This window comes from Carica papaya, chromosome 3 (assembly GCF_054855325.1).
Source record: "Carica papaya isolate Zhongbai chromosome 3, ASM5485532v1, whole genome shotgun sequence".
NCBI classification, from domain to species: Eukaryota; Viridiplantae; Streptophyta; class Magnoliopsida; order Brassicales; family Caricaceae; genus Carica; species Carica papaya.
In genome coordinates this window covers 2,452,514-2,472,079 of record NC_142311.1, presented here as the reverse complement: position 1 = coordinate 2,472,079, position 19,566 = coordinate 2,452,514, and the positions used below count along the sequence as shown (strand labels likewise).

At 32.7% G+C, this 19,566-nt stretch overlaps 1 protein-coding gene across 2 annotated transcripts; it reads left to right on the top strand.

The window, feature by feature from the left end:
- The first annotated feature begins 3,294 nt into the window (after positions 1-3,294).
- Positions 3,295-18,615, top strand: LOC110807934 (Rho GTPase activation protein (RhoGAP) with PH domain-containing protein). 2 transcript variants are annotated; one of them, XM_088215059.1, is made up of 22 exons: positions 3,295-3,893; positions 5,567-5,603; positions 6,027-6,103; positions 6,850-6,920; positions 6,999-7,077; positions 7,266-7,410; positions 7,525-7,644; positions 8,302-8,379; positions 8,560-8,615; positions 8,699-8,768; positions 9,387-9,474; positions 9,759-10,002; positions 10,858-11,079; positions 11,538-11,885; positions 12,520-12,569; positions 14,140-14,200; positions 14,282-14,365; positions 14,972-15,085; positions 15,186-15,355; positions 15,946-16,015; positions 16,560-16,716; positions 17,522-17,604. In XM_088215059.1, exons 1-21 carry the CDS (start codon positions 3,840-3,842, stop codon positions 16,668-16,670), a joined length of 2,349 nt encoding a protein of 782 aa, XP_088071185.1. In that variant the 5' UTR covers positions 3,295-3,839; the 3' UTR covers positions 16,671-16,716; positions 17,522-17,604. The 2 variants fall into 2 exon arrangements, with proteins under 2 accessions (XP_088071185.1, XP_088071184.1); XM_088215058.1 differs by lacking the exon at positions 16,560-16,716 and adding an exon at positions 17,946-18,615 and having other exon boundaries at positions 3,296-3,893; positions 17,522-17,728.
- The last annotated feature ends 951 nt before the right edge of the window (positions 18,616-19,566 follow it).

The following is a 19,566-nucleotide window of genomic DNA, read 5'->3' as shown; positions in this document are numbered from 1 at the left end:
ACCGTAACCGAAACCTTTCCTTCACTCTCCCATTCCTTACTTCCTCTACTTCCTTTTCTAGATCCTCACACTGTCTAGACAACACATTTCTGTACCTATCGACCTCTCATCCCACGGCTTCCTCCACTTCTCTTCATTCATAACCCCAACCGAACTGTTCTGCTAGTCACGGTCTCTCTCTGCTCTCCTATTCCATCAATCAACCATTTCCTATTTCCATTTCTTTTACTGTTTATACATTCTTTCAACATTTGCAGAAACAAAGCTACAGTTTATCATCATCCTACATTCAAATTTTAAATTCACCATATCTCCAGTCTTCATCTTTTTTTCGCACCTCCGTAGCTCGCACCATCACCTTTCTCATTCTCCCGTTCTCTCTTCCCGTTCCTTCCCTCTTCGACTTCTCTCTCACTCGAATCTTTTATCACCCATTTCCTCATTCCCTTTCCCATTATCCATTTTTCTTTCCTCTTCAGATTTTTCCCTTTTCTCTTTTTTTTTTCTTTTTCTTCTTACTATTTATACTCCACCTACTACATATCCTGGCCGTCCATCCCATCTTCCCATCTACACGCATCCATCCCATCTCACCATCTACACTCCTCCGTCCATCCCATCTCACCATCTACACTCCTCTTAAACGACACCATTCACTCATCTCCCTCTCCCATATATATATTTATATATTATTACTATTATTATTATTATTATCATGTATATATATATAAAGACATTTTTTTCACCCAATAGTTGCTACAAACTTATAATATTTTTATAATTTATTTATTTATATTTATTTATTAATTTTAAATATTTAAATATTTTTATAATTTTAACTAAATAAATATATAATACTTGAATGTTTCAAAAAAAAATAGTTAAATATACATTATGATTTTCCAAGCATAAAACTATTCAATTTCATAAGATATTTTTGATTGAATAATAGTACTATTTAAAATTAAATCATCGATGATCAATTATGAAAATTGTGTAATTTAATTTAATATGTATTTTTTAAATAAAAATTTAAATTCAAATCATCAACTTTTTAATTTTAATAAAAATTATTAGTTAAATTTGTACATTATAATATGCAATAACTAAATAAATAGTATATTTTAAATTTAATTCGGGAACATCTTAGTTTAAGCACGTGGCATGTTCTAATTACCAAAACTACTTAAATTGTTGAAAGAGTCGAATGAAGCTTGTCCACCCAATGGGCTATATGTGACGAATAAGTGGCAATTATGTATGTATACATGTATACATGTGTGTATGTATAGGTGTATTAGATTAATAATAATGATTGTTGTGAAGTAAATATGGTTATTTTATGAGATATATAAATATTTTGTTTTAATTCTCTCAAATTATTTTTTATTTTCAAACTCCACGAGTCATCTCTGCTAATTATTGCTCTACGTGTTTTTTTAGTGTCTCATTAATATTTTTCTTAATTATTTATATATATATATTATGTCAATATAAGAATATTTGACGTAAATATTATTTTTTATTAAATTTAACATGTTTTAAGATAATAAAAAATAATATATACATTCTCTTTATTTAATTATTATACATAAAATTTTTAAAATTTTAATCGATGAAAAACTAACATAAAAAGAAAATGTATATATTTTTTTTATATATAGATAAAATAAGAAGTTAAAACACATTGTTAGTAATTAAATATGTTGATAATAATTTATGTTATTATGTTTTAATTTTTATAAAATATAATAATTATATAATTTATTTTAAAATTATCAATTTAATCAATATTTTTTTTTCTTTATAACGATTTTATCTGTTATTTTATATATCATTTCAGTTGACTTTTACCATTATAATAAGATTAGTAAATCATTTATTTAATTACTGTAATTAACACACAAATATTTATCGAAATAAAGTTACTTCATTTCATGCGAAGATGTGAAAACCACAATCATAAAATTAATAATATATTAAATTGGATTTTTTAATTTAACAGAGAAAGTGAATGTTCCATTTTCCTCTTACATTTAAGCCCATTTGTAATATTCAGTCCAGTCCAACATTTATTAATGTGGTGGCTTAATGCAATTTTGACTTTGACTTTTTTTTTTTGTTGGATTTAAAATACACTTTTATAATCATTAATAACAATATATTTATAATAAATAATTATTTTTAAATTTATGGTAAAAATTACATATCATCTCAAAATAAATCTCCCTAAATCTAGTCAATAAGTAAAATTAATTGTTGTCGGTGATTCATTTTTATTGGTTTTGGTAAATCTTAAAACGATTTAATTGGCTTTTCACCATTTTTTAACAAAATTTGTCAGAACTTCTAATTTACAATGTTATGATAAATCCAAACCCACTCCCAACAAAAAATTAATGTTGTCATGTGTGTTAAATGAAACTATATAAGTTATATTTTTATACTATCATTTTTCAATATCTATTGAAATGAAAAATAAAAACTTTATAGTAAATGGTAAAATCCGTTTATTAATAAATGAAATTAAATATTTATTACAAATGAGAAAAAAAAAACCCAATAATTTTGTTAGGGTAAAATGAAATAGAAACTTTTCTTCTATTGGAATATAAATATTTGTTTTAGATTCCGTATAAATCAAATTAATTGTAATTTTTTGATACTTCATTATGTTTGTAAAAAATTGTGACGAGATTAAAGAATCTCCAGTTATAATGTATTATAAAATTTATTATTATCAATTCACTTATTTTAATACGAAAAATATTTATATTTAATAAAAACATATATAATAAATATATATTTTAAATTTTTAAAACTACTATACTAAAATTTATAACATATAGATAATATGATTGGTTTATTTCTAAAGTTTTAAGTTATTTAAAAAAAAATAATAAAACTTAATTCGTTGCAAATTAAATTTGTAAGTAATATTATTATTTTGAATTTTACAAGTAATTTAATTATTTTATGAGTTACAACATTAATTATAGTATGTTATTTTCTACATAAAAAGATAGTTAGATGAATACAAATTATATTCTTATATGGCATATAAATAACCAAAAAATTATTTGATTAATTATAATCTAAGTAGATAACACAAAATTATAATAGTAATAAGGCCTTTTTCCTGTTTTGGTGAATGTGTTAATTGCAAATCAAGCATGTTTTGTCGCCGTCGTGGCACGTTTTCACTGGCTAAAGACGAGGAATTGACTAGACCTGACTGCACGTGACTCTTACTCTTCTCCTTCACTGGTTAAACATCCGCTGTCTCTCTACAGCAACAGGTGAAGTAGGTGAAAAGCAAAGTCTATCTTTCTCTCTCGCTGTCCCTTTGTCTCTCTGTCTCTCTCTCTCTCTCTCTGAGATTACCAAATTACCACGATAATCACTGCTGCTCTCTCTCTACCTAATCCATTAACAAAGACAACAAATTCAAAGAGAGAAAAAAAAATTTCGAGAATGTAAATCATCTAGCCGAGAAAGAGCGAGAAAATAAGCTAGAAAGTGAGAGAAAATATATCACCATTACTCTTTATGCATTTTATTTAAATATATTGACGGAGTGGTAGCATCGGTTGGTGATTCTTATTTACATCCATCAAACCAAAAAGCAAACCCTAAGAGAGTTCCTCCCCCGGATATTAGCTGTCTCAACTTGTAGATCTCACCGAGTATTTTTTTCAAGTGTTACTCTCCGATCTGCCGCGTGCCGCCGGATTAACTCGATGGAGGAGCTTGGGCCGATTCACGGGGTCGAAAGGTGTAGCGGTTTCAACAAATTTTCTCGGTTCGTCAGTTGCTTTTAATGTTAGTTATCTCCGCAAATGTCGGCTTCATTAGCAGCTTTTGAGCGGCCACGAGGTGGAGTTTCGAATACGGTACGGGAGACTTTTTTTGGTTGCTGAGAAAATTGAACGGAGTGGAGAGAGAAAACGTTGGATCTTCTGTTTATACATTGTAGTGTTTTAGTTTTGAGTAGGAAGGAATTGAAAGCAAGGATGAAAATCTTTATCTCCTCTATACTAGATGAGACCGTTAGCTTTTGGTTTTGCTTATTTAGAAAAATCATTGACAATGATAGTCACGAATGCTTGGAAATTTTGATGATAAATTACCATTGTTAGTGCGAGTGGAGTTAGAAAATTTAATGTTTTAGAGATTTGGTTTCTCAGTGTTAGTTTAGAAACATTTCCAGTTCAAAGATGAAACTTCAACTGGTGGCTCTGGTGTTTATTGGGTCTCAAGTAGAATTTATGAAAATTCTAGGAGTGTGGTTTTACTTCTCATATTTCCCCTTTTGATGACCTTAGTATCTTTCTTCAGCAAGCAATTTGATTTGTAATCAAACAAAGTATTTAATTATCCTTGTAATTTGAGGCTTAAGCTGAACAGTTAGGGTTTCGTGATTCAGTGTTGGAATTAGTGATAATGATTTAATTGGAACCTAAACTTTGCCGAAGTTTTTATCCCATTGGAATGCTTAATCTAGACACAAAGTTCCCAAAAATTATATATTTTTAGCTATTTAGGACTTATATTTATGAATGATTGAATGACAAATCAATATTTGATTTTATCTATTCTACATACAAGTAAAATTCACATACATAGAAAACAATATAAAAGTAGCACCCCTCCATCCCTATTTTTTATTACTCTAAATTATTATTATTCTCTGTCGATTATTTTTGGATATTTCATTTCAAGAATAGAAAGAACTATCAAAGTACTCTAGGGCCCTTCTACTCTTAGCAGACTCCATTGAAGTTTTGGGATTTTGCCTTCCATAACTTTTTGAAGATGAATGATAAAATTTTCTCAAGCTCATCATCAAGCAGGCATCTATATATCTACAAACATCAATAGTGAGAAGGAAAACTTTTGTAGTTCAGTGTAATTATTATAAGGAAGATCTTAAGGTTTCAAAAATTGCACAATACATTTTAGCTCTGAATTAGATTATTGTAATAAGAGTTGCTGGCTAGGTTTAACTGCATATGTGCTAACATCTGCCATACTAGAGGTGTTTAAGAGTTTGATGCACTTGTCCTTGGATTTTGGGCTTTATGTTTGACTAATTGGAGAAATTTGGTTGCTGGAGTTCTACAAAGAAATTAGACAATTTGACGTGACGTAGGACTTGTTTTATAAAGGACTTCATTGACAATTTTATGCTTGTAGCTCATCCTGTTTTTATTCCATGGTTATTATGGTCCTTTTGGTCAATTCTTATTATATATCTTTATTTAAGTTCTATAATATTCTTGATATGTAGAACTAGATCATAATTTTTGTATTGAATTAATTCTACTCTTGCCTTGATTTCTTGATTCCTGCTTGGCTAGGTAGGGGGAATTGATTAAAACCCAAAGATTGTTATTCAATTTTACATCTAAAAATATATTGGAACTAAGAAAAGGAATAATGTAGAAACTGAATATCAATTGATCCAAATGGACTGTTAGTGCATGAAGTTATGAATTACTTTCTCATCTGCTCTTGGCAGATGGCAACCAAGTTGTGGCTTATGAAAATGCAATAATTTTGACAGGTTTTCAAGAGTGGCCCGCTTTTCATATCCTCGAAAGGTTAGTGAGAGTTTCTTTTTTCCTGCTAAATTTGTCCCACTCCATGGATTTATGTAATTTTCCTCATGTATAGTTCAATTAATAGACATGATTGTCATGGGAATTGCTTCCTAATATGGTCACATCTTTGAAAATCTTTCTTGCTTTCCCGAGTATATTATGTGTGGTTCATTTAATTTAAAACCTTTGATGTGTGATTCGTTTCCTTGTGAGATGGTGGTAACACCAATTTGAGAATCCTGACATGTCTAGATTTTTTTGAATTTATTGTGAGGAAGAAAATCTTAATTTGTTATTCCATTTGATCCATGTTGAAATTGAGAGAAATATGACTTTTTCTCCTTTTTTTCCTTCTTCACTAAACAATTTCGAAAACCTCTATTTATGCTGTACCCACGTACAATGATGTTGAATTTGCTGCAGGAATAGGTTGGAAATCGTGGAAGAAGCGTTGGTTTATTCTGACACGCACTTCGTTGGTTTTCTTTAAAAATGATCCTGTTAGTATTAGTTCTCTTCTTCTCTTTTTTTTTTTTACCATGCAATAGTTTATTCATTCTTATTTTTAATATTCCACTTCATTTTTTCCATATAATAGTTTATTTACTTACAAGTTGCAAATGGTCTTTGTTGAGGTTCCTGGTCTACTAAAATGACAATGAGTGTCCTTATCTGTATTGGCAACTGGACTGGGCATCACAAAGCTTGTTAGAGGAGGGTGCCATTGAACTTGAATTAATGCCTGCTTCAATTTTTTTCTTGTATTGCAGAGAAAAAAAAAGTTAAATAGAACAGTCAATTACAGCTAAATGTAGAATCTATGTAGTGAAATTTCTCATATTGCATGTCACTCTAACATGCACAAACAGAGGCATAGATACACACACACAGAAGTATATTTTTCACTTCCAAGCCTCAGCAGAAATTACTTTTTATTATGAGTTCTTGTCTTTCCAAACATTTCCGTCAGATTTATAAATAGTTGGAGGAAAGAACTTTGTTCTTTCAAGTTTGCGTTACTTTTCTTCTCATTATATGATGGATCTTTAGTCTCCTCGCACGGTGTGAGCTTGCAAATTCAACTAGGAATGATGTTTGTTCGTTATGCCTGGTGCCTTGTTGGGACTATTGTGTCTTGATGATCTTACTTATCATTTCTCCATGTCAAGTAAAGAAGTTGAACCTTATCTAATTTGTTAGATATAATTTATTGAATTAAATGCTTATTAATTTGGTGATCATGCAGAGTGCGCTACCGCAAAAAGGTGGTGAAGTTAATCTTACTTTGGGTGGCATTGACTTGAACAACTCTGGGAGGTATTAAAGTGTGATTGGGTCTTGCTTACAACAATGTTCCAAGTAATCTGGCTTATAATTGACCAACTCTTTTTGCAGCGTGGTTGTTAGAGAAGATAAAAAATTGTTGACTGTGTTGTTTCCTGATGGACGTGATGGGCGAGCTTTCACCCTTAAGGTGCTTCATTTGATAATTGAATATTTTTAAAATTGTTCTCTTTCTGGTGTTGATTTTGCTTTTTTGGAGGGTCTGTATTGTAGACAATGGTTTTTGTTATCTCTGCTCCTGGTGGTCCTGTATGACAAACTAATTATTGATAAGGGTCTTTTTTGCTTCTCGCTATGTTTTACTTTTGAGTCAACCAGGCTGAGACATCAGATGATTTGTATGAGTGGAAGACAGCCCTTGAACATGCCCTTGCCCAAGCACCTAGTGCTGCTCTTGTCATGGGCCACAATGGGATTTTTCGGAATGATACCAATGATGCAATTGAAGGATCTTTCCATCACTGTTTGTTCTTGTTCATTTCTACTACTTCAATGTTCATTCTAGAGCTTCATTCAATTACTGCCAATTCCTCACCTTTTCTCCATAATTAATACCCGCTAGAACTTTCTCACTCAGGGAGGGATAAGCGTCCTGTTAAATCTTTGGTTGTTGGAAGACCAATTTTGCTTGCTCTTGAAGATATTGACGGAGGTCCATCATTCCTTGAGAAAGCTCTTCGATTTCTTGAGAAATTTGGTAAGCAATGATTTAAAATTGTTGCTGAGCTGCTTAGCTCTTCTGATGTATACACCTGCACATATGTGATATATCTTTTTTTTTTGATATTGTGGAAACTAGAGCCTTTTTCCAATATAATTCCTATTCACTTCATGGTTTGTTGAGCTCTTGAATCTCTTATCAAAAGGAACAGGTAATTTCAATAGGAAAACGACCCAGTTTTTCTTTGTTTTATCATCCTTCGATCTCGTTTCATGTCAGATTTGGATATTACATGAAGTTCATGATGATTTATAAAATTAAACCAAATTATTATCAATTGACACATTATTATGGTTTTGTAAAAAATGCTTACATTTAACTTATTAAATATAATTGGTTTAAATACATTTAATAGTCTAAAATTTATATTATGCTAATTTGAGCGCTATCCCTTATGGTTTTAAGTTATATAGAATGAAAAGAAAGCATTGTGTTCTTTTGGAACTAAAGCTTTTACCCTCCCATTTCTATAGTAGTGTTTTCAAGTTATCAACTAAAGACTTTGTTTTTCTTTTCTTTTTTTTTTTGGAACAGAAGTTAGGAAGTTGAACTGACTATATGAGGATAGATACAAGGGAAAATGAAATTTAATTAATAATTTTTTTGGGCTAATTGAACTTAAATTCCCAATAGGAACAAAGGTTGAAGGGATTTTACGACAGTCGGCGGGTGTTGAGGAAGTTGAGCGCAGAGTTCAAGAATATGAGCAAGGTATCTATCCTATTAAATTGCTTTGTTCTTTTTGAATTCCCTCTCTGGGTAATGGGGAACTTAATTAAGGATAATGCGGTTTCTTTATATATTCACCTGTCTTTAGAATTTGATGTGTAAACTTCGCCTAACTGAGGCTATAGGCAATAGCTTATGTATCTTTCCTTCTGATTATTCTAGGCAAGATTGAATTTGAGTCTGATGAGGATGCTCATGTTGTTGGAGATTGTGTTAAGGTATTTGGCTATCCAACTGTTGCATTTATGGTTTTCAGTTCAACAAATTACTTCAATATTTAGCTAATAAGTTAGAACTGCAGCATGTTCTGAGGGAATTACCCTCATCTCCTGTACCAGCATCCTGCTGCACTGCTCTGTTGGAGGCTTACAGTAAGTTCAACCTTGTCTTAAATTTGTTTTTTCCAGGTAGACTTTTCCCAGATGTACTTTCTATTTCTTAAGATATAAAACAGTAGACATGTTTTCAGAATCCAGTTTTGTTTTGTTGGATCCAGTATCACATATTTTAGTACCATTATGATCTTTATATTCTGGTTCATGATTTTAAATGTGTTGGCGTCCTTTGAGTTCCCAATCTCCTCAACTGTTGTCATTGCTCGGTTGTTTTGGAATTGATTTAAGATGGATGCTCTACCAGGTTTTATGTAGATAATACATCCCAAATAAATAAGAAGCATTTTGGATAAATGAATTTTAAATTTTTGTTTCAGTTTCAACTTATGTTCATTTTCATAGGTTTCTGTTGGAGTTACAGCCTTCTTTTCTCTATTTATGGGGCCAAGTTCACTCCTAAAGTGTTATGTCCAGTCAGCTGTGATAAGTAACCAATATTCATAATGTATGAAACATGGATTCTTGTATTTGAGAAGTTTTTCGCTCCAAACTATTTTTTTAGTATTCAAGATTTGTGCCATTTCCATTTGTGGATTATTCTGTGCATGCATGGTTTAAGGTTGATCCTTTTTATTTTCTAATTTCTTTGGTAAGAAATTGATCGGATGGAAGCTCGGATAAGTGCAATGCGCTCAGCAATACTGGAAACATTTCCTGAACCAAACAGGCGTTTGTTACAGAGGTAATTGTCTTCCATATTTCTCTTTCCTGATAGTAGATATCCTGCTTGTCTGTTATAAAGAGACATGTCATTAAGGAATATTGTATGCTTGGCATGAATAATCAGTTAAATTGACTGGTGCTTTTGCACTTGGTAGTAGTTTTTTGTTTGTAACAAGTTTGAATGTCACTGCAATCTGCTTATTTCATGAATCAAAATTGTTTAAAATCTTTTAGCAAGTTTGATCCAGATCCATTCTAGGCATGGTTAAGCCTAATAATTTTACTTGGCTTCCAATTTTGCAGAATTCTGAAGATGATGCATACTATCTCATCACATGCTCATGAAAATCGAATGACTCCATCTGCTGTAGCTGTTTGCATGGCACCTTTACTTTTACGCCCGCTGTTAGCTGGGGAATGTGAATTGGAAGATGACTTTGATGTTAATGGAGACAATTCTGCTCAGCTTCTTGCTGCTGCAAATGCTGCTAATAATGCTCAAGCCATTATAACAATTCTTTTGGAGGAGTATGACAATATTTTCGATGTGAGAGACGGTGTTTTACCTTTGATTAAATATATTCTGGCTTCATATCTTTGATAATATTTTTCAATCCTGGAGATAATATACTCCATTCCTTATGAACATATAAAATGATGTCTTTAACTTGAACTTCATACCTGGGTTGGTTAGTCTAATAGCCTAACGAGGAATCAGTTATGTCCCATATAGAAAGAAGTTATTCAGATATTCCTTTTCGTTTGAAGTATGAGCCTAAATATAGTTGAATTATCTAAACAGATAAATACAAAGTCCCGTTTTTAGGATCAGGTTATGGTTGGGATATGTGGAATTAAGATTTATGGTTCATTAGAAAGAACCCGCTGATGTTTAGAGTTAACATACGGTACAACGATTCTCTGATTCTTTTATTTTTGCAGTCTGATTGCATGTTTATAGGAGAGCTCTGGACTAGGTTTACCTATTTTAACAGATGTAAAAACTTCCTAAATATATAAAAGTTTCCTAATCATAGGAATTTTTAGTTTATCATTTTGACATCCTAATTAATAAAATTATTAAGCTTCTAAACTGTAAATTTCTGACCTGTATAAAATTTGTTTCAAACTTCTGTCCTAAGTATTGTTTTTCCCTAATTAAAAATAACTAAAAAAAGCTTAATGGAGATCAGCCATGATTTCCTATCTCTTTTGTGAGGCCTTTACTGCCATTTCTTTTCCTTCTGCTTTCTTTTTTTTCTTAGCCAATTATCGGGGCATGACAGTGTAACTTTAGGATTCAGATCTTGTAAAATCTGTCGGTGTTTGTATCTTAGGGAGATTATTATATTTCTTTCTATAGTTATAGTTGTGGGCTTAGCTGTTCTGTATGTAATTTCAGGATGAAAATCTACATAGATGCTCTATTTCAGCAGATTCTCACATTGAAAATAGTGAGAGTGAAGAGTCAACTGATGATGAAAATTTGGATGTGAAAGACAATGGCTACCATGATGCTGAAAATGAAGTAGATCCAGAAACAGATGATGATCCTGAGCGTGTACTTAGTGGCAAATTGAGTGAAAGTAGTGGTTATGCTGGCAGCGATCTGTATGACTATAAGGTTCCTCTTCTTTATCTTTATCCATGGACATCCAGATAACTGTTCATGAAAATATACTTCAAAATTATGTATAATATCTACTATGTCAAAATAACATGATAATGATTAATGGTTAGATAGACTCTTCCTAGAATCTCTTCAAGAATTGAATCTTAATCAGTTACATGTGCAGAGGGTATCACATATTGGTCTTAGATGTGCTGCAGAGGGCAGGAGATTAGCTTCTATTTATTGCTATGTTCCTAATCTCTTCATACATGTGGCTAAGACAAACAGTGATATAGTGACATATAACTAACTTATTTAAACTTTAGAAGAGAATGGGACCTTTTATACATTATGAAGTCATAAGTTTATTATTAAATAAATGACAGATAATATTAATGACTTAAGTTTGTACTGATTTAATTTTCTCGTCCTTCACTTTTGTTTGATATGAATACTTGGTCTTTGTTCAGGCATTTGGGATTGATGATTCAGATGTTGGATCCAGAGACAATCCTGCTCTTGCGGAGAGTTCAAACTTGTCTGTTGATACTCTACATGCTGCAGATCCTAGTATTCAGATGATGGAGCAGCATGGCAAACAAAAGAAAGCAAATGAAAATTCAACTAACGACATAGAAGTTTCAAATGTCTTACCTGCTGGTGAGTCGTATAGGTCAATGGGGGAGATTCTGTCATCAATGGATCGTGGTAATCCACCACCTGGATCCATAGTTGAATCTTCTGCTGAGAAGCCAGCGGGTAAAGTCACAGGCTCCACTCTTAATGTGAAGCGATCAACATTCTGGGGAAGAAGCAATGTGAGTTATTAATTTTTTATGCATTGTTATCTTAGATGTTGGAAACTGTATACTACTACCAGCAGATTATAGGATACAAAAATTTGAGAACGGCAGTTTGGGGTCTTTTAATGTGCCTAATAGTTTCATGTAAGATCCATTTCTTAGTCAGCACTCCGTTCCTAAAGCCATGAAAAATTGCTTATAAAGCATTTACGTAATTCTTTTAGCAGACCTCTTTGTGCTTCTTTCTTGCTGTCGTGTGAGTTATTAGTTTTGGGTGCTTCTTTCTCAAACTTTGATTATATAGATAATGAAATCTTATTGTTTCAACCATTTAAAGCCACCCTCTGCTGAGTTATATGTCACGAACGAACTGTTGACCACTATTCTCAAAAAAAAAAGAAAGAAAGAAAAAAGAACTGTTGGACATGAAATTTGCAATAATCAATGGCATGGGCACCCAGGTGGTTTCTGAAACTATTGATATACTTAAAATCCATGCACCTTAAATTTACTGTTTATTGGTTAGTGCAATTTTGTTTCGGTTCTTATGATATGGAAGTAAATGTTAGATGTCATAGTCAAATTCTGCAGTTTTGTGCCTCTTCAAATGATAAGCACTTGATAATCTTGTTTTTTTTTTCCGGTATAGGCAAGGAAGACACCCTCACTTGACTCAATTGATTCTTCTGGGGAAGAAGAGTAAGATACTACACGCATTAGCTTTTTGCTCTACCATATATTCCTATGGAACACACAAGTGCTTGCATGAATGCTTCATCACATGAGCATGTTATTTCTTTTGTGCTTATTTACTGATGGTGTTCATTTGAAAATTTCGTTAAGTCTCTTATATCTGAAACATGAGCATGTTATTTCTTTTGAGCTTATTAACTGATGGTGTTCATTTGAAAATTTCGTTAAGTCTCTTATATCTGAAACAGCATTGCTTTATTTTCAGAAGCTGATTTTTGTAAATTTATTCATTGGTAATGGTTTCAGAATTGATGTTGTTAGTGAGACAGTTCTCCCCCATTCAGTTCTTTTTTTCCATTTTAAAATTGTCTAATCTTAAAGAGAAAATGTTAGGAAAATGGAGTTGAAGTAGATTTCTGAAGCTGAACAATTTTTACCATCAAGTTGCATTATCTAAAGCTAAGAGATGCTCTATAATTGAACATTGCAGACCATAAATTGCATCATTAAAACACAGAGGTAACTGTGCTAATCTTGACATCTATTTGAGTGGCAGAAGTACTATTGTTTGCTCATTTGAAATAGGTGCTCGGTTTCCAAAACTCTTCTCATGAGTTATATTTGAATAAAAATAGAAAAAGAAATCTTTCAATTGTTTTTTTCTGTTAGGGGGTCACTTCCTTGGTGCCTGTTAATGATATTCCTTTTTGTCTCAGAAGTACGAAAAAAATCTTTAGTGATCATTTCTTTTGTCCTCTGAAATGAAACAAGCTATTCAAAGAGAGGATAAGCTATCCTTTAGTAAAAAGAAAAATAGAAGTAACAGTGAAATAAGATCTAGACAAAATTGTAATCTGATCTTTTGCATCGGAGATAAGGGAACGCCCTTAAAAAACTGTGTGCCTTCACCCAGACAGAAGCTAATTTCCATTACCATCACTTGGACATGTTGCTGTTTGAATGTTCATTTGCCCTAAGATCAACACAGGTTGCTTCAAACATCTGTTGACCTTCTATGATTTGATGCACTGAGATTTCCTTCCAGGAAAATCTTTTTGTGACAATACTAGCCTGTACTTAGTGCTTTCATGATATTCAGACTTGAGTATCAGGTGTTGGTAACTGTTTTATCTTCAAATTCATCTAGTTCATAGGTTTTCTATAAATTCGGAGTATCTGGTGGGCATACCTTGCCTGTGTCATGTCATGCTGGTCTGAGTAATTAAAGTTTAGAGTTTGAATAACACAGGCTTAAAAGAAAAGATATTGTAGAAGTAAAGACATGAAAGTTGGAGGTAGTATGATGTTCAGTTTTCTTGCCAGTTATTTAACAGTGAACCCTTAGCCCATATAATATTTAAATGTATGCAATTTCTTGTCAACTCATTGTCTTATGTTGGAAAAAATTCTGAGTTTTCTCATATTTTGATGTTATGAATGCTAAAAGCTCAGAAAAAGAGGTGGTTGACAAACTTCTTTTATTTCAGCTTTATTTCCTTTATAAGAAACTTTCATGAAGTTGCTCTATACTGGTATCTAGCATATCTAACAGATTAGTTAATTGAAATGCGTGTAGGCTTGCTATACAGAGGCTTGAGATTACAAAAAATGACTTGCGACATCGAATTGCAAAGGAGGTAAACTATTTCTGAAACCATTCTATACAAAGTTCATTAGTTGGTGTTGTTGCTGACAGGACAGAACCACATCTGTTGTAGGCTCGAGGAAATGCAATTCTGCAAGCTAGCTTGGAGAGAAGGAAGCAAGCATTGCATGAACGTCGTTTGGCACTTGAACAAGATGTATGTTTTTCTTCCTCATTAGATAGAGCTTGTTACTTTTTCATATTTAGGAGTTTGATGTGGAGTTTAACCTTTGAAATTCTCTTTTAATTTGTTCATGCCCTTGTAGATATGTTTCGCTCTATTTCTTCCTCTCTCTTGGTTCATGTAGTTTAACTTACATATCTCTTTAACATACAGTTCATACTTTAGGACTTGTTGCTAATTTTATTCGTGCTCTTTGGTAGACTTGCTACTTTCTCTTTCGTGAAATAATCAAGAATTAATAGATGGAACTAGTTGCTTACTTTTAACGAAGCTTGCATTATCTTTGTAAAGGAGCTTGAAACTTTTACATTGCCTTCACAAAACCTGCACTTAGCTCCTCAAGTTCCAGTTACCAAAATTAAGGTTCTTTATTTCTCATCTATGTTGGAAAAGTAAACACCAATTACCCTCTCATACCAAGCAAGTTCCAAAAGTTTACTTGTTTTTTCACATCTTGGCACAGTTTTAGGTAGTTACATGACAGCTGTACATAGTAAATATCTCATTATCTTGCGGAGAAAATAGAGTGCTGTATCCTTCTAGTGCATCTAATTTGACGTGTTAAATTATTGTGCATAGGTCTCAAGACTTCAAGAGCAGCTGCAAGCTGAGAGAGATCTTAGAGCTGCACTAGAAGTTGGTTTAAGCATGTCTTCTGGACAATTCGTCAGTTCACGTGGAATGGATTCAAAGGTTTGTATAAACTTTAGAGACTATCCTATTTTTCTTCTCCTTTTAAAGAAGAAAATTAATTGTGATTGTTACCTGGTCTTATGGCTTAACTAATATGAAGACAAGGGCTGAGCTCGAGGAGATTGCTCTTGCTGAAGCAGATGTTGCACGATTAAAGCAGAAAGTTGCAGAACTTCACCATCAGCTTAATCAGCAACGTCAACATCACTATGGTGTCCTCTCAGATGCATGCGACCGCTATCAACATGTCCAAAATCATAATTCTCAACAGTGAGTATGCAAAATCATATTATAATCTTTATTTCTCAGCTTACTGTACCGACATATTGCATGCAGCATTTACTTGATGCAATGACATGCTTCCTCAAAAGCATCTATAATTCATGTTCCTGGTTTATGCTTCAAATTGGATGTTCACGTAAACCTCTTCTAAATTTGCTTCTCGAAAAGAAAAGAGGTTATCTATTTCAGAAAAAGAAAAGAAAAGAGCTCATCTCCATGTTTTGAGTAAATCTGTTAATTCACTTTTGGTTGGTGCACAGGCGATCAAGTTTATCTCTAGGATTCTGAAAATCCAACCATGTTATATTAGTTTAACAAATGAATGCATGTTGGGCAACCACCAGCACGTACCTTCCGAAAGGTGTACCGAGAATGGCCTTAGTATGATTAAGATATTTGGTGAAAGCTTCCTTTCTACTAAAAAAAATCCAAAATTACTTTATATAGTTCATAGAGTTTCTACTTGCTATAATGCTTCTACCTTGATGGTACCCCCTGGGTGCCTTATGATGAATGTTTTTCTTTTCTCTTTTTCTTTAAAAATTTTATAGCCTTATAAATGTACTTGATGTCTCCAGGAAGTTTCTTCAGCAAGACTTTGATACAACTCTTGCTTTCTGTAATAATGAGAGGAAACAAAGAACTGAGGTATGTCGTAAAAACTTATTGGCCTTTTCCATCTCATTTTGTTGAAACATATTTCTGGATATCGACTCAAAGTGATTCGTTTTTTGCTTGGTCATCATTCACTTTCCTCTTTTTCACAATCATTTCATTATTAACCGTCTCCAACTTCAAGTCCGGGCGATGCCATTAGTTTGGATAATTTATATTCAAAATCTGTTTTTATTTCAAAAAGATATTTCATTGTTAACCATTCATTCGGTCCCCACATTCTTGTTCTTCCTTTTTTTTTTTGAAAGAAAAAATATAATATTTGTATTAGCAAGGTACCAAAGAAGAGGAAGTACCACCTTTTTACAAAACATTTACAAATTTGTTAGTGAGTCAATGAGATCCCCAAAATCCTTAACCTTAATGATATCATACCCCAACACAAAACAATCGAAGTAGTTAAACCATCTCTCTCTTACTTTACTAGTATTATTCATAATCCCGTTAAACGCTTTTAAATTTCTTTCCTTCCAAATAACCCAAAAAACAGACAAGGGAATGAGTCTTGCAATTTCAGTTTTCAGCCCTGGCCCACCCCAGGCCCAAATCTCCTTCTCAATCGAACCAGCCTGTACCCAGCAGATTCCTACCAAGCCATACACCAAGCTCCAGAGTTCATAGGCAGTAGGGCACCTAAGCAGAAGATGACGACAGTCTTCCTCATTTCTCAGAAGGTGACGTTCTTGTTCTTCTTACCTCCTGTTATGAGCTAAATGCTCTTTGTTTGGTCATCATTCATTTTCCTCTTTTTCACAATCAGCTCATTGTTAACCATTTTTATTTAGTATTCACTTTCTTGTTCTTCCCACCTTTTGTTATAAGCTACATGCCTACCGGCAATTAATGACAAATAGCTGCTAGAGTGAGTGATACATGACTGTAGGGATGCCACATGGCTGATAGAATGGAATTTTATTATTTGATTTAAAGTTTTATTTTATGATATAATTAGTTATTAGGATTAGTGTGAAGGTAGTCAACCCTTGGTGCCTTTCCTAAACAACTCGATTTCTCTTCACTGTTTCTTATGGCAACAAGTTGTTGGCTTCCCTCCTTTTCTAAGGAGTGCCTTGCCATGTCATCCATTGTTAAAATATTGGCGTTCTAAATAGATTATGACTTTGTTTTGCTGTTGTACATTTCTTGAAAGCAATGTATCGGTTATGTATTTAGAGCACCTTGTTACCCTTCTAGATGCCACGTTACCAAGTGGCAGCTATCTAGTTGTGGCCTGGTTTGTTTCTGGATAGAGACCTCATTTTACTAGAAAACTCTGTGGTAGCCACCATATGAATTCCAAGTTATATAACTTTCTGGGGTGTCGTAAAAGGATCACTTTCCTTAACAAGCATGTGGAATATCACTCTACTCCATGATCTCTGTTCGGCCAGAAAGTCTTTTTTGCCTCTATATAAATGTGTATGTATATTTTTTAAATAGCCAATATATAAATATATAAGTCAAACTATGGTGCTGCAGGAGAATTTGCTTGGGACAGATTGGAGGAATATTAGAGGACAGGGATTGGCAGCTGGCAGTAGTAGCAGGCAGCCGACTCGAAAGCAATCTGCGGACCCAACAAGCTTGAGTGACGCTAAAAGCACGGAGGCATCCGTAAGTATGTATATGGATGACCTCTGTGCTGCTGAATCTGCTTCTGTTCCATCCACTTCAAGAGCAGTAGAGGTAGAACCTTGTGTGTTACATTATGCCTGTCCTTAACATATAATTGTCTCTGTTATATTCTTTGCATGATTCTAAAATGCAACAGGATAAGTGAAGTTGATATACTATCAACTTACAGATGTTTGGGTAATTTGCATATTTTATGTAAATTTATGAACCTTTTTGGTTGTCTTTTTTCTTGCATGACTTTGCATTTAAGTTTTGTTCCTTGTTGCAGATGAGTGATTATCCAAGACACCAATCAGCAGCATCTTCTGCATTGGTCGAGTTAACCACACGGCTGGATTTCTTTAAGGAAAGACGTTCTCAGCTAATGGAACAGCTCCACAACCTGGATCTAAACTACGGAACATCTTCACAAGATTTCATCTACAGACCGTCATCTCCCCCATGGAACTAATCAATGACAATGCTCACAACTCAAGGAGAAGAATGGCGGTGTTGTTCTTGTACATTCAAGAAGAATGTTGTTCTTGTGCATATAGTTGTATTTCTTTAGCCCTTGTCACTCCCCAATGTTTTTCCATTTTATTGAATTTTCTCTTTTCTTTTCTTCTCTGTCTTTTCCTTAGTGAGAATGTGATTGAATTCGCCATGGTGGTGTGCCCTTCCTCCCTGACTCTGATCCATTTTTGTCACCGAACCTGTAAGCAAAGTGCTATTATTGTGTCTATAGTAGTTGTTGGATGGAGGTATGTGTTGTACAATCATCTTTCGAGGGACATAATAACCTCAATTCTTTCTGACGAGTCAATCTTGTAAGTAATTTGTGCTGGTCAGCTTGCATGAACTTTTTGTATCCATTTGTTTGCCTGCTAATATTTCAACACAAATCAGACATGAGTTTATGGGTTTTGTAAATATGATTTCTGAATTCTGATTAGGTATTTGATTCTGGCATTGATCCTTTAGGCCCTTTTTTGGAGATCTTATTCGTAAATTTATATTAAGATTTTAATCAAAAAAATGTTCAAATTTTTATATTTAAGATCTTAAATATAAATTTTTATGTTGAAATCTATCACGATTTTCTTAAAAAATATATTTTATTTTATTCGTTTGATTATAAAGTTACTTTTAAAACATACAAATGAAATTCAAAATTTATTCCCTAAATTTTATACAAAATTAACGGAGATGAATACCGAGACAACTTATGTAAAAATATTAAAGAAGATAAATTTTATATATTTGATTGAAAAATATAATTTACAAAAATAGTTGTAGATTGATTAATTATAAGATATCATTTAGAATTTTTATTTTATAGCAAGAAAATAAGAAGAAAAAAGAACATCATATAATTTTTAATTTATTTGTAGCAGCTAAGTACTACTCTTATAAATAATGAAATATGCACATTCCATATATGTTTTATCTTTTATTGAGATTACGTTCTCAAAATTTTATGGTTATATTTTAAATAAATTCAAAATTTGTGCGAAATTTACTCGAAAATTTATTATTATCAATAATTTTATAAAAATTCCTATTCAAATTTTATTAATAAATAATCAAATTTTTTAACAGTAATATTGCATACGTATATTTATAACATTTTAAATTATATATTAGTTATTTACTTTTTATAAAACTGTAAAGTAGGAGGATTGTTTGCCAGTTGTTACAAGAAGACGGATTCTCAAGTTTCCTTTTTTGTGTGGAGAGATGGATTCTCAAGTTTCCTAAATAGAGATAAACACTCGGCTAAGATGAGCCACTGGCTCAAGCCCTGGACGGGAAGAGCGTGGTGTCTACATCACCCAAAACGCGTGAATTAGGGCACGGAAAATTAGAGAAAAAAGGTAATTGGAGGTTGGAATACAAAACGGCGTCAC

What these genes read in the sequence shown, in the direction of transcription:
- LOC110807934 (XM_088215058.1), top strand. Translation starts at nt 3,840, where the DNA reads ATGTCGGCTTCATTAGCAGCTTTTGAGCGGCCACGAGGTGGAGTTTCG. An exon ending in AGTTCAAGAATATGAGCAAG is followed by an intron (nt 8,380 to 8,559) that starts GTATCTATCCTA and finishes TGATTATTCTAG; the next exon opens with GCAAGATTGAATTTGAGTCT. An exon ending in GACATCGAATTGCAAAGGAG is followed by an intron (nt 14,201 to 14,281) that starts GTAAACTATTTC and finishes CATCTGTTGTAG; the next exon opens with GCTCGAGGAAATGCAATTCT.